This window comes from Sparus aurata, chromosome 20 (assembly GCF_900880675.1).
Source record: "Sparus aurata chromosome 20, fSpaAur1.1, whole genome shotgun sequence".
Taxonomy (NCBI): domain Eukaryota; kingdom Metazoa; phylum Chordata; class Actinopteri; order Spariformes; family Sparidae; genus Sparus; species Sparus aurata.
This window is the reverse complement of record NC_044206.1, coordinates 25,483,016-25,506,759: the sequence shown is the minus strand read 5'-3', so window position 1 is coordinate 25,506,759 and position 23,744 is coordinate 25,483,016. Positions and strand designations below refer to the sequence as shown.

Below are 23,744 nucleotides of genomic sequence, written 5' to 3'. Positions count from 1 at the left end.
GGTGATTATAAAGTCTCTGCCCCAAACTGTGGTGCCTAAAAGTCTTTTACTGACCACACATGTTTCACTTACTGCATCCCCAACAAAGCACAATCCTTCCTAATTTGCATGTTTCACACAGTGGTTCAGATGTAAATGCAGTGGTGTAGTATTCTTATACACTCATATGCGATTAAGTTGTAGACTTATGTCTTGTAGTTCAAGAAATCCACCAAAACACATATTAAATTATTAAGTTAAGCATGCAGGTGAAAACAAAATCTTCATAACTGACCAGATAACATGTTTAAAATATTCAACATTTTAAGTTAAAAAAGCAAAAGCTATCCCAACTTTGTCTCATTCTCTAACATACATCAAGTTAGGGTTAGGAATATATATATGCATGTATGTGTTTATTTAATGTTTCTATATCAGCCCTTGTATTTTGATTTTACTTGAATGTATCCGCTGCGATGATAACCTAATTTCCCTTCTGCGATTAATAAAATTAACTATCTATCTATTGTCATGTCTTTACAGGCTAGATCATAGAAAGTACAGGTCTGTTGTGTTTCATATGACTGACAATACAATTTATTCCTATCTCATAATATAACAGACTTTAAACTTGTGTCCGCCTGCTCATCACCCTGTCCACAGACATTCGTATATTTAAAAATATCTAGGCTATTTAAGTGTTCTATAGATTATTTGGGCATGTTGAAAGTAACTAAAAAGCAGTGTAATATGCCGAAAGTAACGAATTACTTTTTTTTTTTTAAAAGGTAACTTGTGATATGTAATGTAATGCCTTTTAAAAGTTGCCCAGCAGTGTTCATGTTGTGCCTGCAGGGTGTCGTGTGTCCTCCGGTCCTGCAGGCGGCGCTGTTCGCTTTGACGTCACCGCGCTGTCGCTCAATCAGTGACGTGGATTTTCATTGAGGCAGTCAGAGCTGCCAAAAACACAGACTCACGAACGTCTCCCAGCTTTTGTCTACCAACTTTCTCCACATTTAGAAGTCGGGACATTGATCGTCGTCCCTTCGTTCATCGCTCGTCGACACACGTCGGTCACAGGTGAGCGGATCCGGTCAGACGTTCACGTTTAGGAGGCTTCTTCTGGTGTCTGCTGCTCCAAAGTATCCGCAGCACCGACTGTTAAAATTCAAAAGAATTCACTCGTGTGAGCGTTTATATTTAACTTTAACTTCACGGTGTGTTTCTCTCAGAGACTCCAGAATGAGTAAAAACAGCAAAGTGTTGAACCTGAAGGATAAAATCAGCGGGAATGAGATGGACCTGAGCCTGTGTAACCTCACAGAGGTGCCCGTCAGAGAGCTGGTGAGCTGTGTGAACATCCTGGATCATATGAAGTGCAGACACGAGGCTGTCCTGCTCTGTGTGAATGTTTCTGTGTTAAAATCCTGATGAAAATGTATTAAACTTGTCTCATTCTTTCATTTATCCAACAGGCTTTTTTCACCAAAGCAACTGTACTGGACCTTTCTTGTAACAACATCACCTCCCTCCCTGTAAGTACAGTTACACACACACATATACTGAACTAAAACACACCAATTCACTCCAAACATAATGTTTTCCTGCTTCTGGGCCTTTTTAAATTGAAGCAATATGTGCTGATGATCCCTCAGTGAGAGCAGCTCAGCCAGAAAGTGATTCTGTTCTCTCAGATTGTCTAATTTGAAGGATCTTTAAAAGTGTGAAGAGATAAAAAGCTGCTTGAAACCACTAGCTGAAATGTTCTTAACATTTCAATTGAAGGTAAAAGATTTGTCATAAAAGTTACATTTCCCAAACAGCCTCATTACTTTAGTTTTAATGCATCTGAGGGGAATTATCCATTTTATTTTGCGTCATTGAACGCCACCATCACAACATCACAAGACCTCTTAGTCTCCGCTGAGTAAAGACGAATGTGAATCTAGATTATTCATATTCTTGAGGAGAGACCCCTCCTCTGCTGCTCCTCCTGAGGTTTATCTCACTTTTTCTTTCGAGGGATTTTCTGGAATGTACATTAGTAAAAAGTGCAGTATTTTTAAGATGGTCATAGAAGAATCTGTAGCATCATCTCACAGAGGAATGATAATGTTCTCTTTATATGGATTTTAGCCCTTTGTCATTTAGCCTGACCTACGTCAATTTTCTCTTTGGCTCTGTTTCTTTCATGTAGCCAGAGTTCTGCAACCTGACCCACCTGGTGAAGGTGGACCTGAGTAAAAACCAGCTGACCTGTCTGCCAGACGACCTGGGGAACCTGAGCAGCCTTCAACATCTGGACCTGTACAACAACAAGCTGAATGTCCTGCCTGTCAGCTTCTCTCAGCTCAGGGTTGGTGCCGGACACAAGCACACTGATTGCAAATGTTACATTTATTAAATATCGAGATAACATGAGGCTAAAATACCAGCTTCTGACTAACTGCTCATACTTCAGATAGGAAATGGACTTGGGCCGATATTAGATACTTTTAAAATCGTCATATATTTTTCACAGTGTCGAACAGCTGTCAGGACATCTGCAGGCAGATTGATCCCACTCTCACTCTTCTTTTGTAGTTTAATATGCTTAGCACAAAGATTGGAAGTGGAGGAAACAGGCTGAGAGGTAAAATATCAGCCGACCAGCAGCTCTAAAGTTTGAACTGGTAATTTGTGAGTTTGAACAGAGCTTCGATAGCTGTTTACTGTCTTCTTGCTAACTTGCTGCTGGCTGCAGCTTCATTTACATATAGTGCTGACCTCTGCTGATATATTTCTGTACTCTGCACTTCAGTGTATCAGTTGTCAGAAACTGATATCCATGCAGAGTCAACTGAGTCAAACATATCATGTCTTGCATGATGAGGCTTTGTTCTGACCTCGTTCTCTGTGTGTGTCTTTGCTCTCAGAGTCTGAAGTGGTTGGATCTGAAGGATAACCCGCTGGAGGCCGGCCTGGCCAAGGCAGCAGGGGACTGTCTGGATGAGAAGCAGTGCAAACAATGTGCCAACAAGGTGAGTGAGAAAGAAGACCCACTGACTGAGTAGAGATGAATAAAACGGGCAACAGTTTGTGGAACTCAAGGTTTTTTCTTTCAGGTTCTGCAGCACATGAGGGACATCCAGGAAGAGGTCGACCGTACACGAGAGAAACGCCTTCTGAGGGAAAAAGGTGTGTAGGTTTGCATTTGTGAGGTCTCAAGTGTCGTAAACATTGAATCTAATATAATTTGTCTTCTTCCTTATCCTCCATCAGAGCTGGAGAAGAAGAGGGAGGCGAAGCAGAGGGAGCGGGAGGCCAGAGAGAGGGAGGCTCGTAAACGGGAGAAGGCGGAGGAGAAGGAGAAGAGGAGGAAAGAGTACAACGCTCAGATGGCGGCCGCGGCAGCTCGGGAGCAACAGAAGAAGAAGAGCGAGGAGAAGAAGAAGAAGAACGGACAGGCAGCAGGTGAGACTGAAGGTCTGGATAATGCACCTCTTTTTTTAATGATTAAGTAAAACATTGAGAGAGTACAGAGTTTGTTTTACTGTTTTCTGATCTGCTCTAATGTCGCTTACTCTCGCTTCACACAGCAGATAAAAAGGTCGTTGTAGAATCGACAGCAAAACCTCGACGGTCTCTCATTGGCCTCGTGTTCAAGCTCCTCCTCCTGCTGCTTCTGGGATTGGCCGGAGTCGCGGCCACATGCCGACTGACAGACCTGCAGAAGGAAGCCATGTGCGTGCCGGTCAACGTCGCCGTGGACGACGGCCTCACCTGGGCCAAAGAGCAGGAGGGCGTGGTCAGACAGCTGGTGCAAAATCTGTCGACTGCAGCGAAGGAGTTTCTTGAGTCAACGCAAGCGACCAAGAACTAAACTCTCATCTGCCTCCATCTGCTTCAGGAGCTGCAGGCTTTCCTTCCTGTGACTCCTGGGATTTTTTTTTTTTTAATCTGCTGAAATCATGAATCTCGTTAAGATGGGCAACGCTGCATCGCCCTCACCCTCTGTTTGAGGATGCTGGGAGGTGAAGAGTCTGTGCAGAGAGATGAAGGGGGATGGACAGATGTGTTCAAATCATCTTAAATTCCTATGGAATTGTTGTCACTCTTGTACCCTCTTTGTACTACAGCCTGTTTTTAAAAAAACAACACATCATCTTTAATGCCTCCCTGTCGCCCGTGTTCTGCACTGTGGCCTGAACTCGGCTGGTTTGTGTTACGGTGCGTTACACGGAGCATGGGGTGGATTTAAGAGGTGTTCAGTGAAATGTCAGGTGGCCCTGTCTGTGCTGCACCGGAGTGTCGAGTCACATGTCAGCTGCCAGTCAGAGCTGAGCATCAGCCGGTGTTTGGCAGTCTGAGCATGTGCAGTGAAGGCTGTGTGAATGTAGAACTCACTCGTCTGTGGCCTCCTCTGTCTTCATAGTCTTACATCAGTCAGAGCAGCTAAATCTCACAGCTAAAACACATCAGCCCAACTGATACATGAGTGGATTTTTTTATCTTTTCCCAGATATAAATAACGCTATCAGGCTAACAACTAACAAGAAAATGCAGTACAGAAAGTTATATTTGAGGTCTTTTAGGCCTTGTCCACATGTTTACAGATATTTTTCCCCATCATATAAAGATTAACCATAATGACAAGAACACCAAAACAATTCCACATATTACAAAAAAAGCAGGTGGGTTCTATTTAAACAAAATAATTCAAAATGGTTCTGAACTGAACTGAACCACTAGAGCTCTGTTGTTTTCAGGAGGCTGCTCATCATACAAAACATTGGCCTTTGCAAATTGAAGCGATGATGCCTTCGTTTTCCAGATTCTTCTCCTTACTGCTCAAACAGATGCAGAGTTCTGAGAAATTCTAGTTTTATTTTTTTTAAATCTCTGTTTAAGTGACTCGAGAGGCCAAAACACAAAAGAAATTTTTAGTTTTGCAAAATATGCAACAAGTGTGGACGAGGCCTGTGGTACTGTGTTGTTATCACATAGTTTGTCCACCAGAGAGCAAAATGTCGGCTTGATACTCAGTATAATACTGCAATGATCGATCAATTCATTATCTTTTCCCAGATATAAATAACGCTATCAGGCAACAACTAACGAGTAAATGCAGTACAGAACGTTATATTTGAGGTCTTTAAGGCCTTGTCCACATGTTTACAGATATTTATCCCCATCATTAAACGATTAAACATAATTCTGTCCACATGACCATTTTGACTAGAATACCAAAACAATTCCACATATTACAGAAAAGCAGGGGAACAAACTGGAGATCTGAGAAATTATAACTTTATTTTTTAAATCTCCATTTTAGTGAACTGAGGCCAAAACATGACAGAAAATGATAGTTTTGCAAAATATCCGACAAGTGTGGACGAGGCCTGTGTAGTTATCGTTTGTCCACCAGAGAGCAAAATGTCTGCTTGTTACTCGGTATAATACTGCAATGATTAATCAATTCACAAATGTAGTTGCTGATTTTTTTTTTTTTCTGTTGATCGACCGACCAATTAGTTGAATAATTATTTCAGCTTTGGTTTATCTTTAAAAAAAATCATCTGATAAATTATTAGTTTTTCTGACCTTTCACACACTTACATCTGTGTTGGCCTCAAGCGTTCACTGTTCTCTTTGAAAAGATCTGTATTTGAAGTACCATGTCAGTAAAGTGATGTCGTCAGGATCCTTAAATCATCTGGTGAATTGGGACTGTGTGCTGATCTGGAACAAACAGTCCAAAGTCTTAATTTCCTCAACAACATGAACTACAGAATTAAGAGACACATGTCAGATTTCTTTCTCTTCTTTCAGTTAAACTTGCGACTTCTGATCTGATTTTTATTTGTTGGGACGTCTTGATGCAAAAAAAAAGGAAGCTGCCTTTGCTGCTGCGGTTGTTGTACAGCTCTGTCCATGCTCAAACATTGTCAGCGTCAATAAATGGCTATGCACTGCAAGAAATATTTAAACAATAAGATTTATTTTATGTTCTCCAAACATTTAGAAGAATCCACTCACAATCCAATGATGCAGAATCCTGAATATTTTCGCTCTTTCTCACTTCACGGACATGAATCTGATCCACCAGCATGTTTTTCTACAACTGTGTTGTTCATGACTGTCTTTGTTGCAGTTCCCTTTAACTGAGGCACTGAGGAGGTTTAAGTATTTTTCTGCAGTTGTTCATCATCACTTAAACTTCCCTCTGCTACGAGCTTCATTCTCCCAGCTCCTGTGGACACATTACACAGTAGGCACCACTTCTTCCCTGATCCCAACACAGTATTTCCACGTCATCTCCTGTTGTGTGCTTCGTGTGTTAAACCTCGACCTGATCGTTCAGAGTTCATACGGTAAAACAGTTTATGAAACCGGTTCTCGTCTGTCGCTGCAGGTCTGTCTGTAGTCTCTCTCCTTCATGTCGGCCATGTCTTCCAGCAGCCTCGTCCGAACTGACTCGTCCACGGTCATCTCGAGCGTCACCTCTTTGAAGACCTTGCACACCGACACCTGCAGCAGACACGAGGATGATTCTCAGCAGAGCTCCACACTTTTTCAACTAGTAGTATTGCTGTTTCTTACTGAAACTTTTACAAGCACAACTTAAATCATCCTGTAACAAAATGCACTTTCATTTTTCTATCTTAGCTGAATCATCAATCCTGAGGTAATGAATAGACAAAAGTTTTCCAGGACTTTTTGACGATACTATAAATAGATGCTTCTTTATATAAAACTTTGTCGCATTGTCTCACTAAGTTGTCACAAAATGCAAATAGGCGGTTGCAGTCTGGAGAAAAGTGTGGCATCATCTGATCCTCTCACCTCCTGGAAGTCGAGCTTCTTGAACATGGCGATGCTGACCTGGTTGTCCAGTCCAATCTTTGCTTGAAACTTTTTGACTCCAAGTTTGGTGACTCCTGGTGAAAGAAAACACACTTTTCACAAACTACTATTCACCAGAATCAGATTTGTCACAGTAACAAAGCTTTATTCTTGTAAAGCTCAATCTATGTTAAAGCCACTTTGTTTGAAACTGCATATGTGATTATTGCATCTTTCACATTAATCTGAAAATTAATAATCTAATAACTCCGGCAGACGTTATCAAGAGCAGGTAACTTTCTGGCATCAGTAATAAAACAAGCCTTCAGAAATCTTCTGCTCACCGTAACACATCATCATGCGTGTCACCTCTTTCCCGATGCCTTTGCCTCTGTAGCTCGGCTCTGTTAAAAACAAGAAACGTCAAGGAACCAAAGAACACAACAACTGCAGGAAAATAGTCAAACCAGAGAGATACCCGAAGGAGAGATGGGCGCCGTGTTGAAAACAAAACACACCTTAACTGATGTTTGAACATTTAATTATTTCTCGGGACAAAGAAGTTTGCTGTCACCTGCTATCATGATCTCCAGCTCAGCCAGCGATGGGTCTGTGGGGTCAGTCAGGAAGATGTTGACATCTCCCACCATGCACTGCTCCTCTTCCACACTGGTGTCCGTCCACCGCTGCTTGTCTAAGATGATGAACGTGCACTCTAGAAAGATAGAAATTAAGAAATAGTCATATGAAAGTTTTATTTTCTCGTTTTTATTTCAGATCTAATGCTCACCAGTAAATGGCAAGAAAGTATGAGCAAACAAATCTGAATGATGAAGATCTGAAGGTTTATCGAATACTAACAGTTGCTTTAAGACTGAAACAAGCTCTTCAGAAGATTTATGAAGCCTGAACAAAGTGTTATTTTGTGGGAAGATGTCTCCTTACTGTCGTCGTCTTCCCTCCAGCTCTTCTGCATGTCGTACTCCTGTTCCAGGGTCAGCGGCTCTGAAGCCGTCAGCTGCTGCAGCTCAGGAGACTTCATCCACTCGTGATACCTGAAACAGTTCCAGAAAAGACTGATGCTGGGTTCTGATTCACAGCTTCTGATTTGACAGTAAAGAGAAACATACAAAGATTCTGGTTCTCTGGTGAATATTGAAACACGACTTTTGCTTTTAACTCTATTTCTATACTTTACTTTTCCATAGTCTGAGTCTAAAATCTGAGTATTTCTTCCACCAAATGACTTTAACATTAATATAAGAACCACATGGTTGACTTTTATATTAATTCATCATTTAATTACAGTTTAAATCACAGAGCAACCACTTGTGTTTTCAGTATCTTTATCCTGAATCAGCCATATGAATGAATAATCATATTAAACTGGTATAATTTTTTGTTTATTAAGCTACAGTTCATCATATATAACCATCAACTGGAATAATAACAGCACATTTACAAAACGTGTTAACACCCTGTTGATCAGAGGACCTCAGGAGGTGAACTGATGAAAGAATTAGAGGGAATAAATAAAAATAAAAGAGAAGACACTGACTGAATGAATGAAAACAGAGAGTTTTGTTTACCTGGGCACGTGCTCTGCATTGTAAGGCACCAGCACGACTCTCTGTCCCTCCAGTGACGTATTCTCATTAATCTTCATGACGTCAAAACAAATAAAAACCACACATATGACTGAAAATAACTTCTAACACAGTTTCGCCTCTGCCTCCATGATGCCAGCTCAACTTCCGGATCAACACTCGCTGGCTCAAACTGCGGCTGCGCTCACTGACGCAAAGGGCGGAAGTCGCCCCCTGCTGGACAAAACCAGGAAGTACAGACGAGCTGGAGAAGTTAACTTCTGAAATTCTGCATTAAAACTCAGATATATATGTAGATAGAGTCACAAACAAATACATAATAAAATGTATTTTAAGATAAATATCGCAACAAATCAAAAGTTTATCTCATCAGTGATGCATCTTTGTCTCGTGAGTTGATTCAAAGTTTGTCAGTTCCTTCTTCAGTTTGGGGAATTTTTACACTATAACTCGACTGAAAGGAAATAAACTTTATGAATCCAACAGGTGTTATTTTCTTTTTGTAATTTCATCTGGAAACTTTTTTAATAGAACAGTGAGCCCATTTCTGCACATGATTTTCAGATTAAAATTTCTCTCTCTTATCTAACTTTAATATATTTATGACATTTACTTATGGAATGCATGTTAGATTTTTTGACATTTTGGCTTTGTATCACAGTCGTTCCTCTGCGCAGTACTTTGCTGATTATCATATTTTGATGGTTTAGATGACTAACCACACCTTCCATCATAGAGCTTGTCAACCTATTTATTTCCCAGCATCTACTATCTTATTTAATGCATCCTGTAATCCAGAGTGGTTTAAAACACATTGTTATTGACGCTTAGTTGCTCCATTTAACAGCTGCAAACCAAAAGGATTTGTTATAAAGGTATATTTTAACACTCAACCAGCAATAACAAGGAAAAAAACAAATCAACGTTTGGTATCAAGTCCAGCCACAGTATTATTTATTTTTGCTGTGATCGGGGAATAAAACAAAAGACTGTGAGCTATAGAAAGGTTCACCTACGATCCAGATGAACTGAGGGTAATTAGCAATGATAACTCTTCAGAAGGTCATGGAAGGGATTGTAATTGTTATTATTTCAAACTTTGTGTGTATGTACATCATGACTGGGGTGTTAAGTGGCCCTGCAGAGTCTGTGCCACAGTTTGACCGGCTCCTGTGGCGTGTTGACCATGTCCATCCAGTGCTGCAGCTGCGGGCCTCTGGCGTACATGAAGGGACCCAACACCAGCACTCCCAGTAGGACTGGAGGCTCTGGGGGATAAAAATATGACCTGGGATATGAGCTTGTGTCAAACAAACAGATAATTTAATCCACTTTAGGATGAATCTTTCACCTGAGCGGACGTCCTGTGGCTGCTGCAGCTCAAACCTCAGACAGGCCTCGTCCAGGTGCTGCGGCCGGAGTTTAAAGGTCATCCTGTAGCTGAAATGTGGGTCGCTCTCACCTTTCACCACACAGCTACGCTTGATCTTCACCGCCTGAGTGTGTATCTGTAAGCTCACCTGAACACACACACCTGGGAAATGCACAAATGACATAACACTCATGCTTGGAAAGTTACTCCACAGATGCAGATCAGGTACATTTGCATACCTGCGTCAGTGAGCAGCTGCAGGCCTCGAGCTCTCAAGACGACCACAGAGAGGCGCTGCAGAGACGGACTGTAGCTGAGAGAGATCTGCATGTCACCCAGCTCTGAACACTAACAGAGACAAAAACAAACAAATTGACAGATTATCAGAGTTTCTGTCCACATGTAAACGTCCCGTGTGTTCCTGTGTCTACCTGGGTGTCGTCCTCCGTCTCCAGGTCCCTCCACAGCACCCTGCCGGCCTGACCGAGCTCCCCCTCCAGAGGAAACAACACCCGGCCCACCGCGTGACGCTTACCGTCCTGCTCCACACTCAGCACGCACACGCTCAGGGTGCTCTGAGGCACACACACTCCTGACACCTGTGGACGACACAATCAATGAGTTGTCAACCTTCAAATCAATCACCTGCTATTTGATAATGATACTATAAAATAATATCTTCACTGTGTGGTAAAAGTACAACTAATCTTGTTATTTCTGCATCAGGTTTCAGTTTTAGACTTTCATGTCCTCACCTGAAAAACAAAGCAGTCGTTGAACTCCGGGTCGGGCCCTGTGCCCCGGGCCTTGGCCTGTCGGGGCCGCCGGTCGTCAGGGAGCAGCCAGAGCTCCACCAGCGTGACGTTGCCGTGGAAGCGAGGAGGGAGGTTTCCGAGGCGGAGCAAGGAGACCATGAGCTGCTCGCTGCTGTGTCGATACTCCACCGAGAAGCAGAGACGGGTGGCCATGCCGGGTGGAGGGGCCACCACCTCGTTCAGAGGGGGAACAGAGTAGAGACCAGCCAGCACCGTCCCCACCGGGTACCATCCTGATGGAGACGGGTTGTTTGTATTGATCTAAGCTTCAAATCTTACTTAGAAGTGCTTTCTTACTTTCCCATTACTGGAATTTTATGGGATTATGATCATTTTGACATGTTGCCAAGTAAAGGTAGTAACGACCTACTGCTTACTGAGAGCGACCCACGATGAGCGAGTATGTCCCTGCGAGTCTCCATCTTTATCTCCACCTCCTCTTTTTTATCCTCCTCTTTTTTCAGGTCGTTGTGGTCTTGTGCCATGAAGCGAGGAGGCAAGGTGAAAGGGATCTCACTGGGCCTGTTACACAGAGAAATGTTCTTATTGAGACATCTGCAGTATTTGAATATCAGGTGCAGCTCCTTTAAACCCTGATGCTTCCTAATGAATGCTGTTCTTTAGTCAGCAGATCACTCTTTTGCTTTTTGTGTAAACAGTTCCACTAGTCCATGTGAATAGTCAGTAAAAAAACATTTGAAATGAAGTAAAACACATAGAGAGAAGAGCACTATGGAGGATTGTATGGTACTGACTTGGCAAAGCAGCCCTGAGACACCAGGATCACCGGAGCAGAGCATGCTGGGACTGAAGGCATCGTCGAGAGCAGCTCCTCGTACTGACTGCGACCCTTCCTCTTCTTCTTCTTCCTCCACAGATAGCACAGCATCAGACCGAGAAGCAGCAGCGACAGGAGAGCCACGGACAGACCAACAGCCAACAGTAACACCTGGTCTGAACAAACACACTCGTCAACAGGTAAAGTTTACAGCAAGCATCGAGTGGAACACAGTTAACTGCTCACCTGTCATGTTTCAGTCAACAACAGCAGGTAACTGTGTTCGTCTCTTCTTGTGTGAAGTGTTTTAATGTTTGTGAGGCTGAGGAGCAGAGAGAGGACAACACAGCCGGCTGGTTCTCACCGTTTCATGCTGTTATCTGCTTCCAGGTGAGCAGCTACAGTCAAACTCCTTTAACCCTTCGATGCACGAGTGATTGGACCGACACTCTTCCAGAAGTCGGTCAAACACGACAATGTTTCAGAGAATCAATGTGTTTTTATGCCATTTTTGTCAGTTATGTTAAGAATAATCATATATAGTAGATTCTGTTTTGTATTTTTGTTCACACAAGAATCATTTGAGTTGATTGCTTTTTAAAAAAAAAAATTTATTCGCATTTTTATGATTGAAACATGATAATATACATGATAATAACACACACAGAAACACAGATACAATACACACAGTTGTGTGACCTAGATCATTAACAGTAGCAAGATAATGTTAGCTTAATAAAATAGTCTAATTTGTTGATACATGATAATAACACACACGCACACAGGTCGATTATAGAAACACAAAGCAAACTGTCAAACAAACCAAAACAAAACATCAAAAAATTAACATACGTGGAGGAGACGGCAGGAGGAGCAGGTGAAACTTAACGACTTGAATTCTGTGATTTTTAATTGAAATAAAAACATGTTGACAGAATTCTGACAGTTGGTTCAGCTTCTAACGAGGTTTGTCAGCCAATAGTACAACACAGTGTTGGAGTGAAAGAAGAGAGAAAAGTTTTATTTAAGGGCCGTCTTTCCAGAGATGAACTACTTCTTCAACTGCTGTGTTCCACTGTCACACACACCTTCAGGGGTGATATCTTCAGTTTATCCACAGTGCGAATGAATGGAAACATCCTCTCAGTGAAAGTGTGTGTGAAGGTGTGCAGGTGTGTGTTAGTATCAGGATCAGAGAACGACAGCTTTCCTCCGGTCCAGTCCAGATTCACTCTGATCCTCTGGAGCCTCTTCTGCACTACGAGATCAGTGGCTGGAGCTGGTAGGGCCTGCACTGAGTATTTACCATAGTATAACCCTATTCTCCATAATCCAGATGGTATGAGTCCCTTCCTCTGAGCAGACTCTGCTAACACACCCACTCTCCAGAATGTACTGTCTCCAACCTCGACGTCCCAGCTGTGAGTCCCTGAGTTAAAGCCCTCAGAGCCCAGAACAGACCAGAAGATATCCAACCTCTCTGGATTATCAGGAAGCTTCTGTCTCTCCCCTAGTCTCACATTGCTCAGATCTTCAGACAGGATCAGGTCTGGATGAGCAGTGTTTGGGTCCAGAACCACAGGAGTGTAGGAGACCATGTCCTTCATCTTGTTCCAGATAATGGCGCTCAGGTTGCCCAGGTGTTTGGCCTGGTCTATCAGAGCTCCTGAGGGCAGCTGTGGATCCTCCAGCAGGGGGCGCTGCTGGACTCTTTCCACTGCAGACTTGTAGTTGTGCAGGAATGAGACGTCTTCAGCTCTCAGCTGCTCCTCTGTGGCTCTGACTGTGTGTGAAAGAGCTGCTATCTCTCTGCTCAGAGCCTCCATCTTCTCCTTCATCATCTGACTCTTCTGCTCCTCTTCCTCCCTCAGTGCAGCCATCCTGGCCTCCTCTTCCTCTGCTAGAAACTGGTGCAGCTTCTTAAACTGATCCTTAATCTGCCTCTCTGTGTGTCGGGCCTGGGCCTTCACGTGTTCTGCTGTCTGATCAAACTTCACTTTAACTTCTTCAAAAACCTTTAACTTCTTCTTTAAAGGCTCCAGAGTTTCCTGAAGTTTCTTCTTGTGTTGTCGTGCAGCTTCATCGATGGGTCTGAATCTGTGGTTGGTGTGTTGTTCTGAGTCTCTGCAGACGAGACACACCGGCTGCTGATGGTCCAGACAGAAGAGTTTGAGTTTCTCAGAGTGCCGACTGCAGAGATCCTCTGAAGCTCTCTGATCTCTCTCCTGTGAGAAGGTCTCACACAGGTTCTTTAACACCAGGTTTGCAGGTGGTCGGTTGTTTGAAGATCTTTTCTTACAAACTGGACACTCCCGTGTTTGTCTCTCTGTCCAGCAGCTCTGCAGACAGTCTTTACAGAAGCTGTGGCTACAGGACAGGATGACAGGATCTTTAAAGATGTCAAGGCAGACAGGACAGCAGAGATCCTCCTCTAACCTGGAAGCCATTTTAGTCTCTGACTGATGCTGTGAACACAGCAGACAGTACAGTCAGTCACAGCTCCACTTCCTCCTTCACTTCACTGAAGTTTACTTTCAGTTCTGGTTCTGGTTGGACTCACCTTCAGTGTGTGGAGCGTCTGCAGTGTTGTAGTTTCCTCCTCCTCTCTCCTGTAGATGAACTCGCTCAGAGGACGTTGTTAGTTGAGTCTGAAGGTGGATCTAATCGTCTGTCTGTGGTTCTGTACTAAAGAGACAGACACACACACACACACACACACACACACACATACACGGACATGCCAACAAACTGTTTCCAGTTTTGTCTCATGTGAGTCAGGTGGGGGCGGAGCTTTGCCAGACCTCTGCTGCATGCTGTTGGTACACATGTGACTCAGGGACTCAGGGAGTGTTTCAGTCCACAGAACCGATTCATTGCTTGAAATGTAATCTGATACTCTTCTCGTTGTTGTTGGAGGGGCTATAGTCCAATCAGAACCAGCACCTGCACTTGAACTGAAGTGTTCTCTATTATATTATTACTTATTCTAAAGTTTCATCATTTTCGGAAACTTATCAAAAGGAAATATTGACCTCAAAATATATTAACTTAACACCAATATCTTCATGATCTGTTTATTTGTTGTCCAGTCGATCCAAAAACAAATGACAAACGTTTATCTAACAAATTATAACAATCTGTATGAAAGTATTCAGATTGAGCCACACTGAGATATTTAGATCACAATATTTTAATCTGTTTTGTTCACTTAATATTAACTTGTCCTCAGTAAGAGACTGAGAGTTTAGGCACACTGACGAAAGACGGATGCAACTGTTTATGACCCAAGTGCCCAATAATCAGCATTAAAGGGGCGTTACGTAGTTTTTGAAAAATTCTAACTTTTTGTCTTCTGATTGAAGCTCTATTTTGGTGAAACATGAGGAGAGTCTGGAGGTGGAGAACTTTCTCTTGCAGCAGGTTTACAAGCTCTAGACATTTGTGTCCTTGACTTCAAGATGAAGCAGTCGTTGAACTCCGGGTCGGGCCCTGTGCCCCGGGCCTTGGCCTGTTGGGGCCGCCGGTCGTCAGGGAGCAACCGGAGCTCCACCAGCGTGACGTTGCCGTGGAAGCGAGGAGGGAGGTTGCCGAGGCGGAGCAAGGAGACCATGAGCTGCTCGCTGCTGTGTCGATACTCCACCGAGAAGCAGAGACGTGTGGCCATGCCGGGTGGAGGGGCCCCCTCAGGAGCTCCTCGTACTGACTGCGACCCTTCCTCTTCTTCTTCTTCCTCCACAGATAGCACAGCATCAGACCGAGAAGCAGCAGCGACAGGAGAGCCACAGACAGACCAACAGCCAACAGTAACACCTGGTCTGAACAAACACACTCATCAACAGGTAAAGTTTACAGCAAGCATTGAGTGGAACACAGTTAACTGCTCACCTGTCATGTTTCAGTCAACAACAGCAGGTAACTGTGTTCGTCTCTTCTTGTGTGAAGTGTTTTAATGTTTGTGAGGCTGAGGAGCAGAGAGAGGACGACACAGCCGGCTGGTTCTCACCGTTTCATGCTGTTATCTGCTTCCAGGTGAGCAGCTACAGTCAAACTCCTTTAACCCTTCAATGCACGAGTGATTGGACCGACACTCTTCCAGAAGTGGGTCAAACATGACAATGTGTCAGAGAATCAACGTGTTTTTATGCCATTTTTTCAGTGATGTAAAAAAATAATCATATGTAGTAGATACTATTTTGTATTTTTGTCCACAAAAGAATAATTCGAGTTGATTGGGTTATTTATTTTTTATTTTTTTACATTTAATACATTTTGATGATTGAAACATGATAATAACACACACACACACATTGAGATCAGAAACTAAGGAATCATTTTAGTCATGAAAATGTTGACAACAGAAAAACAAAGCAAACTGTCAAACAATACAAAATCAAACCATGAAAAAATTAACATTCGTGTTTTGTGAATAATGAGACAGCAGGAGGAGCAGGTGAAGCTTAACGACTTGAATTCTGTGATTTTTAAATTAAATAAAAACATGTTAACAACATTTTTATGTCAACAAATAATTTTAGAAATAAAACATCTACAGAGCTCGTAGAACGGTGCAGAATAAAAGTCCCTCTTTTCCTTAAAAACATTATTATTATTGTGAATAAATAATTTAAAATGTTTGTCAGGTACAATTTAATTGTGCTCTTTATCTCTGTCAGAATTCTGACAGTTATTTCAGCTTCTAACGAGGTTTGTCAGCCAATAGTATCACACAGTTTGTATCATGTGGTGTCTGTGTGTCGTAGTTGCCAGTTTGTGGTGGAAAAGATTAACATTTAGACAGCTAGCGTTAGTAAAGTCAGCTAGTGCACAAACTGGCAACCACCTGAGGGGGCAGATGATTGGATCAACAGCCGTGTTGTGAAGTGAATGGCATGGAAGGAGGAGATGGAACGCCGCATTTAGTGCCTGAATGTGTTCAATAACACCTTTAAAGAAATAACGTCCTATATAATACAGATTTTTACCGTTTATGCAACACAATATTGTTCGTCCCCATCCAGCCGCCTCACTGTCTCCTCTTTCAGAACTTTCTCTGAGCCAAAATCAAGCCCCGTCCAAAACGGTGCAGTGCTGTGCACTCTGGGTGTTGTAGTCTTTCTACCTTTTGAGTAGAAGTGAACACCACAGTCTTTTTACTCTGTTTTCATTATAAACTATTTGTCTTTCTACTGCAGGGAGAACGTTTTTTTAAGGGCCGTCTTTCCAGAGATGAAATACTTCTTTAACTGCTGTGTTCCGCTGTCACACACACCTTCAGGGGTGATATCTTCAGTGGGAGTTTATCCTCAGTGTCAATGAATGGAAACATCCTCTCAGTGAAAGTGTGTGTGAAGGTGTGTAGGTGTGTGTTAGTATCAGGATCAGAGAACGACAGCTTTCCATTGTTCCAGTCCAGATTAACTCTGATCCTCTGGAGCTTCTTCTGCAAGACGAGATCAGTGGATGGAGCTGATGGTGACAGCACTGAGTATTTACCATCAATTAACTTAATTCTCCATAATCCAGTCAGTGTGCATCCCTTCCTCTGGACAGACTCTGCTAACACACCCACTCTCCAGACTGTACTGTCTCCAACCTCGACATCCCAGCTGTGAGTCCCTGAGTTAAAGCCCTCAGAGCCCAGGACAGACCAGAAGATATCAAACCTCTCTGGATTATCAGGAAGCTTCTGTCTCTCTCCTCCTGCTTGTATCACACTGCTCAGATCTTCAGACAGGATCAGGTCTGGATGAGCAGTGTTTGGGTCCAGAACCACAGGAGTGTAGGAGACCATGTCCTTCATCTTGTACCAGATAATGGTGCTCAGGTTGTCCAGGTGTTTGGCCTGGTCTATCAGAGCTCCTGAGGGCAGCTGTGGATCCTCCAGCAGGGGGCGCTGCTGGACTCTTTCCACTGCAGCCTTGTAGTTGTGCATGAATGAGACATCTTCAGCTCTCAGCTGCTCTTCTGTGGCTCTGACTGTGTGTGAAATAGCTGCTATCTCTCTGCTCAGAGCCTCCATCTTCTCCTTCATCATCTGACTCTTCTGCTCCTCTTCCTCCCTCAGTGCAGCCATCCTGGCCTCCTCTTCCTCTTCTAGAAACTGGTGAAGCTTCTTAAACTGCTTCTTAATCTGCCTCTCTGTGTGTCGGGCCTGGACCTTCATGTGTTCTGCTGTCTGATCAAACTTCACTTTAACTTGTTTAAAAACCTTTAACTTCTTCTTTAAGGGCTCCAGAGTTTCCTGAAGTTTCTTCTTGTGTTGTCGTGCAGCTTCATCGATGGGTCTGAATCTGTGGTTGGTGTGTTGTTCTGAGTCTCTGCAGACGACACACACCGGCTGCTGATGGTCCAGACAGAAGAGTTTGAGTTTCTCAGAGTGCCGACTGCAGAGATCCTCTGAAGCTCTCTGATCTCTCTCCTGTGAGAAGATCTCACACAGGTTCTTTAACACCAGGTTTACAGCTGGTTGGTTCTTTGAAGATCTTTTCCTACAAACTGGACACTCTTGTGTTTGTCTCTCTGTCCACCAGCGCTGCAGACAGTCTTTACAGAAGCTGTGGCTACATGACAGAACGACAGGCTCTCTGAAGACATCATGACACACCGGACAGCAGAGATCCTCCTCTAACCTGGAAGCCATTTTAGTCTCTGAGTGACGCTGTGAACACAGCAGACAGTACATTCAGTCACAGCTCCACTTCCTCCTTCACTTCACTTAAGTTTACTTTGAGTTCTAGTCGGACTCACCTTCATTGTGTCGAGCGTCTGCAGTGTTGTAGTTTCCTCCTCCTCTCTCCTGTAGATGAACTCACTCAGAGGACGTTGTTAGTTCAGTCTGAAGGTGGATCTAATCGTCTGTCTGTGGTTCTGTACTAAAGAGACACACACACACCCAAAAACTGTTTTCTGGTTTGTCTCAGGTGAGTCAGGTGAGGGCGGAGCTTTGTCAGACCTCTGCTGAATGCTGTTGGTTCACATGTGACTCAGTGAGTGTTTCATCCAAACTAGTGATTCATTGCTGAAAATGTAATCTGATACACTTGTTGATATTGTGTGAATGGCTATAGTCCAATCAGAACCAGCACCAGCACTGCCTGAGCTGAAGTGTTCATCATTTTCTGAAACTTGTAAAGAGGAAATATTAACCTCAAAATATATTAACTTAACACCAATATAGTCATGTTCTGTTTATTTGTTGCCTGGTCTTGATCCAAAAACAAATTACAAACATTTATTTAACAGAAGTAATTTTAAATGATTACAATCTTTATGAAAGTATTCAGATTGAGCCACACTGAGATATTTAGATCACAATATTTGTTGTATTGAAAGACAGGAAACAGCGAAACAGGTGTTTCTGTTAAACAGTTAATTTCACACAGAGTCTGTTTTGTTCATTTAATATTAACTTGTCCTCAGTAAGAGACTGAGAGTTTAGTCACACTGACTGAAGACAGATGCTTCCTCGTGATGAATGCTGTTCTTTAGTCAGCAGTTCATTCTTTTGCTTTTTGTGTAAACAGCTCCACTAGTCCATGTGAATAGTCAGTAAGTAAACATTGGTAATAAAGGAAAAAACATTGAGAGAAGAGCACTATGGAGGATTTTATGGTCCTAACTTGGCCAACGAGCCCTGAGACACCAGGATCACCGGAGCAGAGCATGCTGGGACTGAAGGCACCATCGAGAGCAGCTCCTCGTACTGACTGCGACCCTTCCTCTTCTTCTTCTTCCTCCACAGATAGCACAGCATCAGACCGAGAAGCAGCAGCGACAGGAGAGCCACGGACAGACCAACAGCCAACAGTAACACCTGGTCTGAACAAACACACTCGTCAACAGGTAAAGTTTACAGCAAGCATCGAGTGGAACACAGTTAACTGCTCACCTGTCATGTTTCAGTCAACAACAGCAGGTAACTGTGTTCGTCTCTTCTTGTGTGAAGTGTTTTAATGTTTGTGAGGCTGACGAGCAGAGAGAGGACAACACAGCCGGCTGGTTCTCACTGTTTCATGCTGCTATCTGCTTCTAGGTGAGCAGCTACAGTCAAACTCTTTTAACCCTTCGATGCACGAGTGATTGGACCAACACTCTTCCAGAAGTGGGTCAAACATGACAATGTGTCAGAGAATCAATGTGCTTTTGTGCCATTTTTGTCAGTTATGTTTAGAATAATCATATACTGTAGATTCTGTTTTGTATTTTTGTCCATACAAGAATCATTTGAGTTGATTGAGTTATTTTTATTTTTCACTTTTAAACATTTTTAACATTTTTATGATTGAAACATGATAATATACATGATAATAACACACACAGAAACACAGATACAATTGACACAGTTGTGTTAGCTAGATCATTAACAGTAGCTAAATAATGTTAGCTTTATAAAATAGTCTTATTTGTTGTTACATGATAATAACACACACACACACACAGAGATCAGATACTAAGAAATCATTTTAGTCATGAAAAGGTCGACAATAGAAACACAAAGCAAACTGTCAAACAAACCAGAAACAGGACAGAAAAAAATGAACATGCGTGTTTTGTGAATAATGAGACGGCAGGAGGAGCAGGTGAAGCTTAACGACTTGAATTCTGGGATTTTTAAATTAAAAATCCCAGAATTCAAGTCGTTAAGCACAAACTGTGCACAAACTGGCAACCACCTGAGGGCGCAGATGATTGGATAAACAGCGGTGTTGTGACGTGAATGTGACGGAAGGAGGAGATGGAACGCCGCATTTAGAGCCAAAATGTTTTCAATAACACCGTTAAAGAAACAACATCCTGGATATTATAGTTTTTTCACTGTTTAGTTGCAACACAATATTGTTCGTCACCATCCAGCCGCCTCACTGTCTCCTCTTTCAGAACTTTCTCTGAGCCAAAATTAAGCCCCGTCCAATCAGGTGCAGCGCTGTGCACTCTGGGTGTTGTAGTCTTTCTACCTTTTGAGTAGAAGTGAACACCACAGCCCTTTTACTCTGTTTTCTCTGCTCATGTAGCATCAAGTTGAATCAAAATATTTGTCTCTCTACTGCAGAGAGAAAGTTTTATTTAAGGGCCGTCTTTCCAGAGATGACATAATTCTTCAACTGCTGTGTTCCACTGTCACACACACCTTCAGGGGTAAAATCTTCAGTTTATCCACAGTGCGAATGTATGGAAACATCCTCTCAGTGAAAGTGTGTGTGAAGGTGTGTAGGTGTGTGTTAGTATCAGGATCAGAGAACGACAGCTTTCCATTGTTCCAGTCCAAATTCACTCTGATCCTCTGGAGCCTCTTCTGCACTACGAGATCAGTGGCTGGAGCTGGTAGGGCCTGCACTGAGTATTTACCATAGTATAACCCCATTCTCCATAATCCAGATGGTATGAGTCCCTTCCTCTGAGCAGACTCTGCTAACACACCCACTCTCCAGAATGTACTGTCTCCAACCTCGATGTCCCAGCTGTGAGTCCCTGAGTTAAAGCCCTCAGAGCCCAGGACAGACCAGTAATCATCATCAAACCTCTCTGGATTATCAGGAAGCTTCTGTCTCTCTCCTAGCCTCACACTGCTCAGATCTTCAGACAGGATCAGGTCTGGATGAGCAGTGTTTGGGTCCAGAACCACAGGAGTGTAGGAGACCATGTCCTTCATCTTGTACCAGATAATGGCGCTCAGGTTGCCCAGGTGTTTGGCCTGGTCTATCAGCGCTCCTGAGGGCAGATGTGGATCCTCCAGCAGGGGGCGCTGCTGGACTCTTTCCACTGCAGACTTGTAGTTGTGCATGAATGAGACGTCTTCAGCTCTCAGCTGCTCCTCTGTGGCTCTGACTGTGTGTGAAAGAGCTGCTATCTCTCTGCTCAGAGCCTCCGTCTTCTCCTTCATCATCTGACTCTTCTGCTCCTCTTCCTCCCTCAGTGCAGCCATCCTGGCCTCCTCTTCCTCTGCTAGAAACTGATGAAGCTTCTTAAACTGATCCTTAATCTGAGTCTCTGTTTGTTGGGCCTGGACCTTTATGTGTTCTGCTGTCTGATCAAACTTCACTTTAACTTCTTCAAAAACCTTTAACTTCTTCTTTAAAGGCTCCAGAGTTTCCTGAAGTTTCTTCTTGTGTTGTTGTGCAACTTCATCGATGGGTCTGAATCTGTGGTTGGTGTGTTGTTCTGAGTCTCTGCAGACGACACACACCGGCTGCTGATGGTCCAGACAGAAGAGTTTGAGTTTCTCAGAGTGCCGACTGCAGAGATCCTCTGAAGCTCTCTGATCTCTCTCCTGTAAGAAGGTCTCACACAGGTTCTTTAACACCAGGTTTACAGCTGGTCGGTTGTTTGAAGATCTTTTCCTACAAACTGGACACTCTCGTGTTTGTCTCTCTGTCCACCAATACTGCAGACAGTCTTTACAGAAGCTGTGGCTACATGACAGAACGACAGGCTCTCTGAAGACATCATGACACACCGGACAGCAGAGATCCTCCTCTAACCTGGCAGCCATTTTAGTCTCTGAGTGACGCTGTAAACACAGCAGACAGTACAGTCAGTCACAGCTCCACTTCCTCCTTCACTTCACTGAAGTTTACTTTCAGTTCTGGTTCTAGTCGGACTCACCTTCATTGTGTGGAGCGTCTGCAGTGTTGTAGTTTCCTTCTCCTCTCTCCTGTAGATGAACTCACTCAGAGGAAGTTGTTAGTTCAGTCTGAAGGTGGACCTGATCATCTGTCTGTGGTTCTGTACTAAAGAGACACACACACACAGACACACACACACCCAAAAACTGTTTTCTGGTTTTTCTCAGGTGAGTCAGGTGAGGGCGGAGCTTTGTCAGACCTCTGCTGAATGCTGTTGGTACACATGTGACTCAGGGAGTGTTTCAGTCCACAGAAATGATTCATTGCTGGAAATATAATCAGATAGTCTTCTCGTTGTTGGAGAGCTATAGTCCAATCAGAACCAGCACCAGCACTTCCTGAACTGAAGTGTTCTCTATTACATTATTACTTATACTAAAGGTTCATCATTTTCTGAAGCTTGTAAAGAGGAAATATTCACCTCAAAATATATTAACGTAACACTAATACCATCATGTTCTGTTTATTTGTTGTCCAGCCTTGATCCAAAAACAAGTTACAAAGGTTAATTTAACATAACTAATTTTGAATTATAACAGTCTGTATCAAAGCATTCAGATTGAGCCACACTGAGATATTTAGATTACAATATTTGTTGAACTAAAGACAGGAAGCAGTGAAACAGTTGTTTCTGTTGAACAGTTACTTTCACACAGAGTCTGTTGTGTTCACTTAATATTAATTTGTCCTCAGTAAGAGACTGAGAGTTGAGTCACACGGACTGAAGACAGATGCAACTGTTTATGACCCAATTGCCCAATAATCAGCATTAAAGGGGCATTAAGTACTTTTGGAGAAATTCAAAATCAGTCTTTCAACATTCACAATATTACTGAGACAATAATACAAACTTTTCTCCATGAGTGAATAAACAGGCTTTTCATTTCTTCTATTTGTAACAGTGTAAAAAAGGTTCAGATTTAAATCCAGTTAAATGAGACTACGCCATCTGCTGTCGCAATTTGTCACTGCACTTTAGTTACGTAGCAAAGGATTGTTGGTGGTTCTCAGACCAGGGAAAGATCAACTGGAGAGGTAATGGTGTTGAAATGTCTGAATGAAATGAATGGTAACTGTCTTACTAGTCAAGTGGGAGTTGGGCTGGCTGTGTGTACTTGTATATTGTGTGTCCTGGATTAATTTCGCAATGTTTTTGTAAGTTAACTCTGTGTATTTTTAATGTTTTATCGCCAGTAAAAACTCAGTGCTAATGCTAATACTAATGCTCGCTTGGTGCTATCCTTTCAGACCGAGCTCGTGCTGTCCTGTCAACAGAAAGAACCTTCACTGGTCCATTTTCCTATCAACCAGGTACGATACAGGCTTTTCTCACATGACATGCAGATGAGCTGAATTGTTTTGTTGCTGCTTTGTTTTGTTATATGAAGTAACTTCATAATCACTGTTATATAAGTATAAGTAAAATGGGTAACTGTTCAGCGTGAAGTAATTGTATTTTCTACTTTTGTACATTTATACAAATGTTCCGCTTTATTTCATTTATTTCAATCGAAATCCACTATGTGATCACAGTGAACATCGTATTGCATGAAATATAATTGTAGGATTGTGGTTGGTCCTCAGACCTGGGAAAGATTGACTGTAGAGACCAAGCTCATGCTGTTCTGTCAACAGAAAGAACCGTTACTGATCTACTTTCCTATCACCCAGCTGCCCAATAAACCTGCTGTCAAACTTGAACGGCTCCGAGTGATTCCTTAAGGCAGAAGATATCACACAGTGGTC

General features: G+C 42.8%; 6 protein-coding genes across 8 annotated transcripts; 1 reads left to right on the top strand and 5 right to left on the bottom strand.

Annotated features, from left to right (window-relative positions):
- Nucleotides 1-834: 834 nt before the first annotated feature.
- On the top strand, nucleotides 835-5,940 carry lrrc59 (leucine rich repeat containing 59). Of its 2 annotated transcripts, none has more exons than XM_030401060.1 (8): nucleotides 835-1,059; nucleotides 1,212-1,323; nucleotides 1,455-1,514; nucleotides 2,177-2,335; nucleotides 2,895-2,999; nucleotides 3,084-3,156; nucleotides 3,241-3,444; nucleotides 3,558-5,940. In XM_030401060.1, the coding sequence occupies exons 2-8, from the start codon at nucleotides 1,222-1,224 to the stop codon at nucleotides 3,839-3,841; spliced, it is 987 nt and encodes a 328-aa protein (XP_030256920.1). In that variant the 5' UTR covers nucleotides 835-1,059; nucleotides 1,212-1,221; the 3' UTR covers nucleotides 3,842-5,940. The 2 variants fall into 2 exon arrangements, with proteins under 2 accessions (XP_030256920.1, XP_030256921.1); XM_030401061.1 differs by having other exon boundaries at nucleotides 850-1,059; nucleotides 3,241-3,432.
- Nucleotides 5,941-8,594, bottom strand: nat9 (N-acetyltransferase 9). The gene is made up of 6 exons (XM_030401064.1): nucleotides 8,394-8,594; nucleotides 7,750-7,859; nucleotides 7,379-7,519; nucleotides 7,149-7,208; nucleotides 6,805-6,899; nucleotides 5,941-6,489 (listed from the first exon to the last, which is right to left on the bottom strand). The coding sequence occupies exons 1-6, from the start codon at nucleotides 8,468-8,470 to the stop codon at nucleotides 6,343-6,345; spliced, it is 630 nt and encodes a 209-aa protein (XP_030256924.1). The 5' UTR covers nucleotides 8,471-8,594; the 3' UTR covers nucleotides 5,941-6,342.
- Nucleotides 8,595-9,336: 742 nt separating this feature from the next.
- syt15 (synaptotagmin XV) lies at nucleotides 9,337-11,841 on the bottom strand. 2 transcript variants are annotated; one of them, XM_030400401.1, is made up of 8 exons: nucleotides 11,623-11,841; nucleotides 11,354-11,552; nucleotides 10,969-11,120; nucleotides 10,539-10,831; nucleotides 10,215-10,382; nucleotides 10,023-10,131; nucleotides 9,763-9,945; nucleotides 9,337-9,679 (listed from the first exon to the last, which is right to left on the bottom strand). In XM_030400401.1, exons 1-8 carry the CDS (start codon nucleotides 11,627-11,629, stop codon nucleotides 9,540-9,542), a joined length of 1,251 nt encoding a protein of 416 aa, XP_030256261.1. In that variant the 5' UTR covers nucleotides 11,630-11,841; the 3' UTR covers nucleotides 9,337-9,539. The 2 variants fall into 2 exon arrangements, with proteins under 2 accessions (XP_030256261.1, XP_030256262.1); XM_030400402.1 differs by having other exon boundaries at nucleotides 11,354-11,547.
- Nucleotides 11,842-12,012: 171 nt separating this feature from the next.
- Nucleotides 12,013-13,829, bottom strand: LOC115571209 (nuclear factor 7, brain-like). The gene has a single exon (XM_030400403.1). It carries the CDS (start codon nucleotides 13,821-13,823, stop codon nucleotides 12,435-12,437), a length of 1,389 nt encoding a protein of 462 aa, XP_030256263.1. The 5' UTR covers nucleotides 13,824-13,829; the 3' UTR covers nucleotides 12,013-12,434.
- Nucleotides 13,830-14,541: 712 nt separating this feature from the next.
- Nucleotides 14,542-15,428, bottom strand: LOC115571210 (synaptotagmin-15-like). The gene is made up of 2 exons (XM_030400404.1): nucleotides 15,262-15,428; nucleotides 14,542-15,186 (listed from the first exon to the last, which is right to left on the bottom strand). The coding sequence occupies exons 1-2, from the start codon at nucleotides 15,266-15,268 to the stop codon at nucleotides 14,741-14,743; spliced, it is 453 nt and encodes a 150-aa protein (XP_030256264.1). The 5' UTR covers nucleotides 15,269-15,428; the 3' UTR covers nucleotides 14,542-14,740.
- A 560-nt stretch (nucleotides 15,429-15,988) lies between these two features.
- Nucleotides 15,989-22,120, bottom strand: LOC115571545 (uncharacterized). The gene is made up of 5 exons (XM_030400994.1): nucleotides 21,979-22,120; nucleotides 20,476-21,883; nucleotides 18,996-19,194; nucleotides 18,124-18,172; nucleotides 15,989-18,034 (listed from the first exon to the last, which is right to left on the bottom strand). Exons 1-5 carry the CDS (start codon nucleotides 21,982-21,984, stop codon nucleotides 16,616-16,618), a joined length of 3,081 nt encoding a protein of 1,026 aa, XP_030256854.1. The 5' UTR covers nucleotides 21,985-22,120; the 3' UTR covers nucleotides 15,989-16,615.
- Between the last annotated feature and the right edge of the window lie 1,624 nt (nucleotides 22,121-23,744).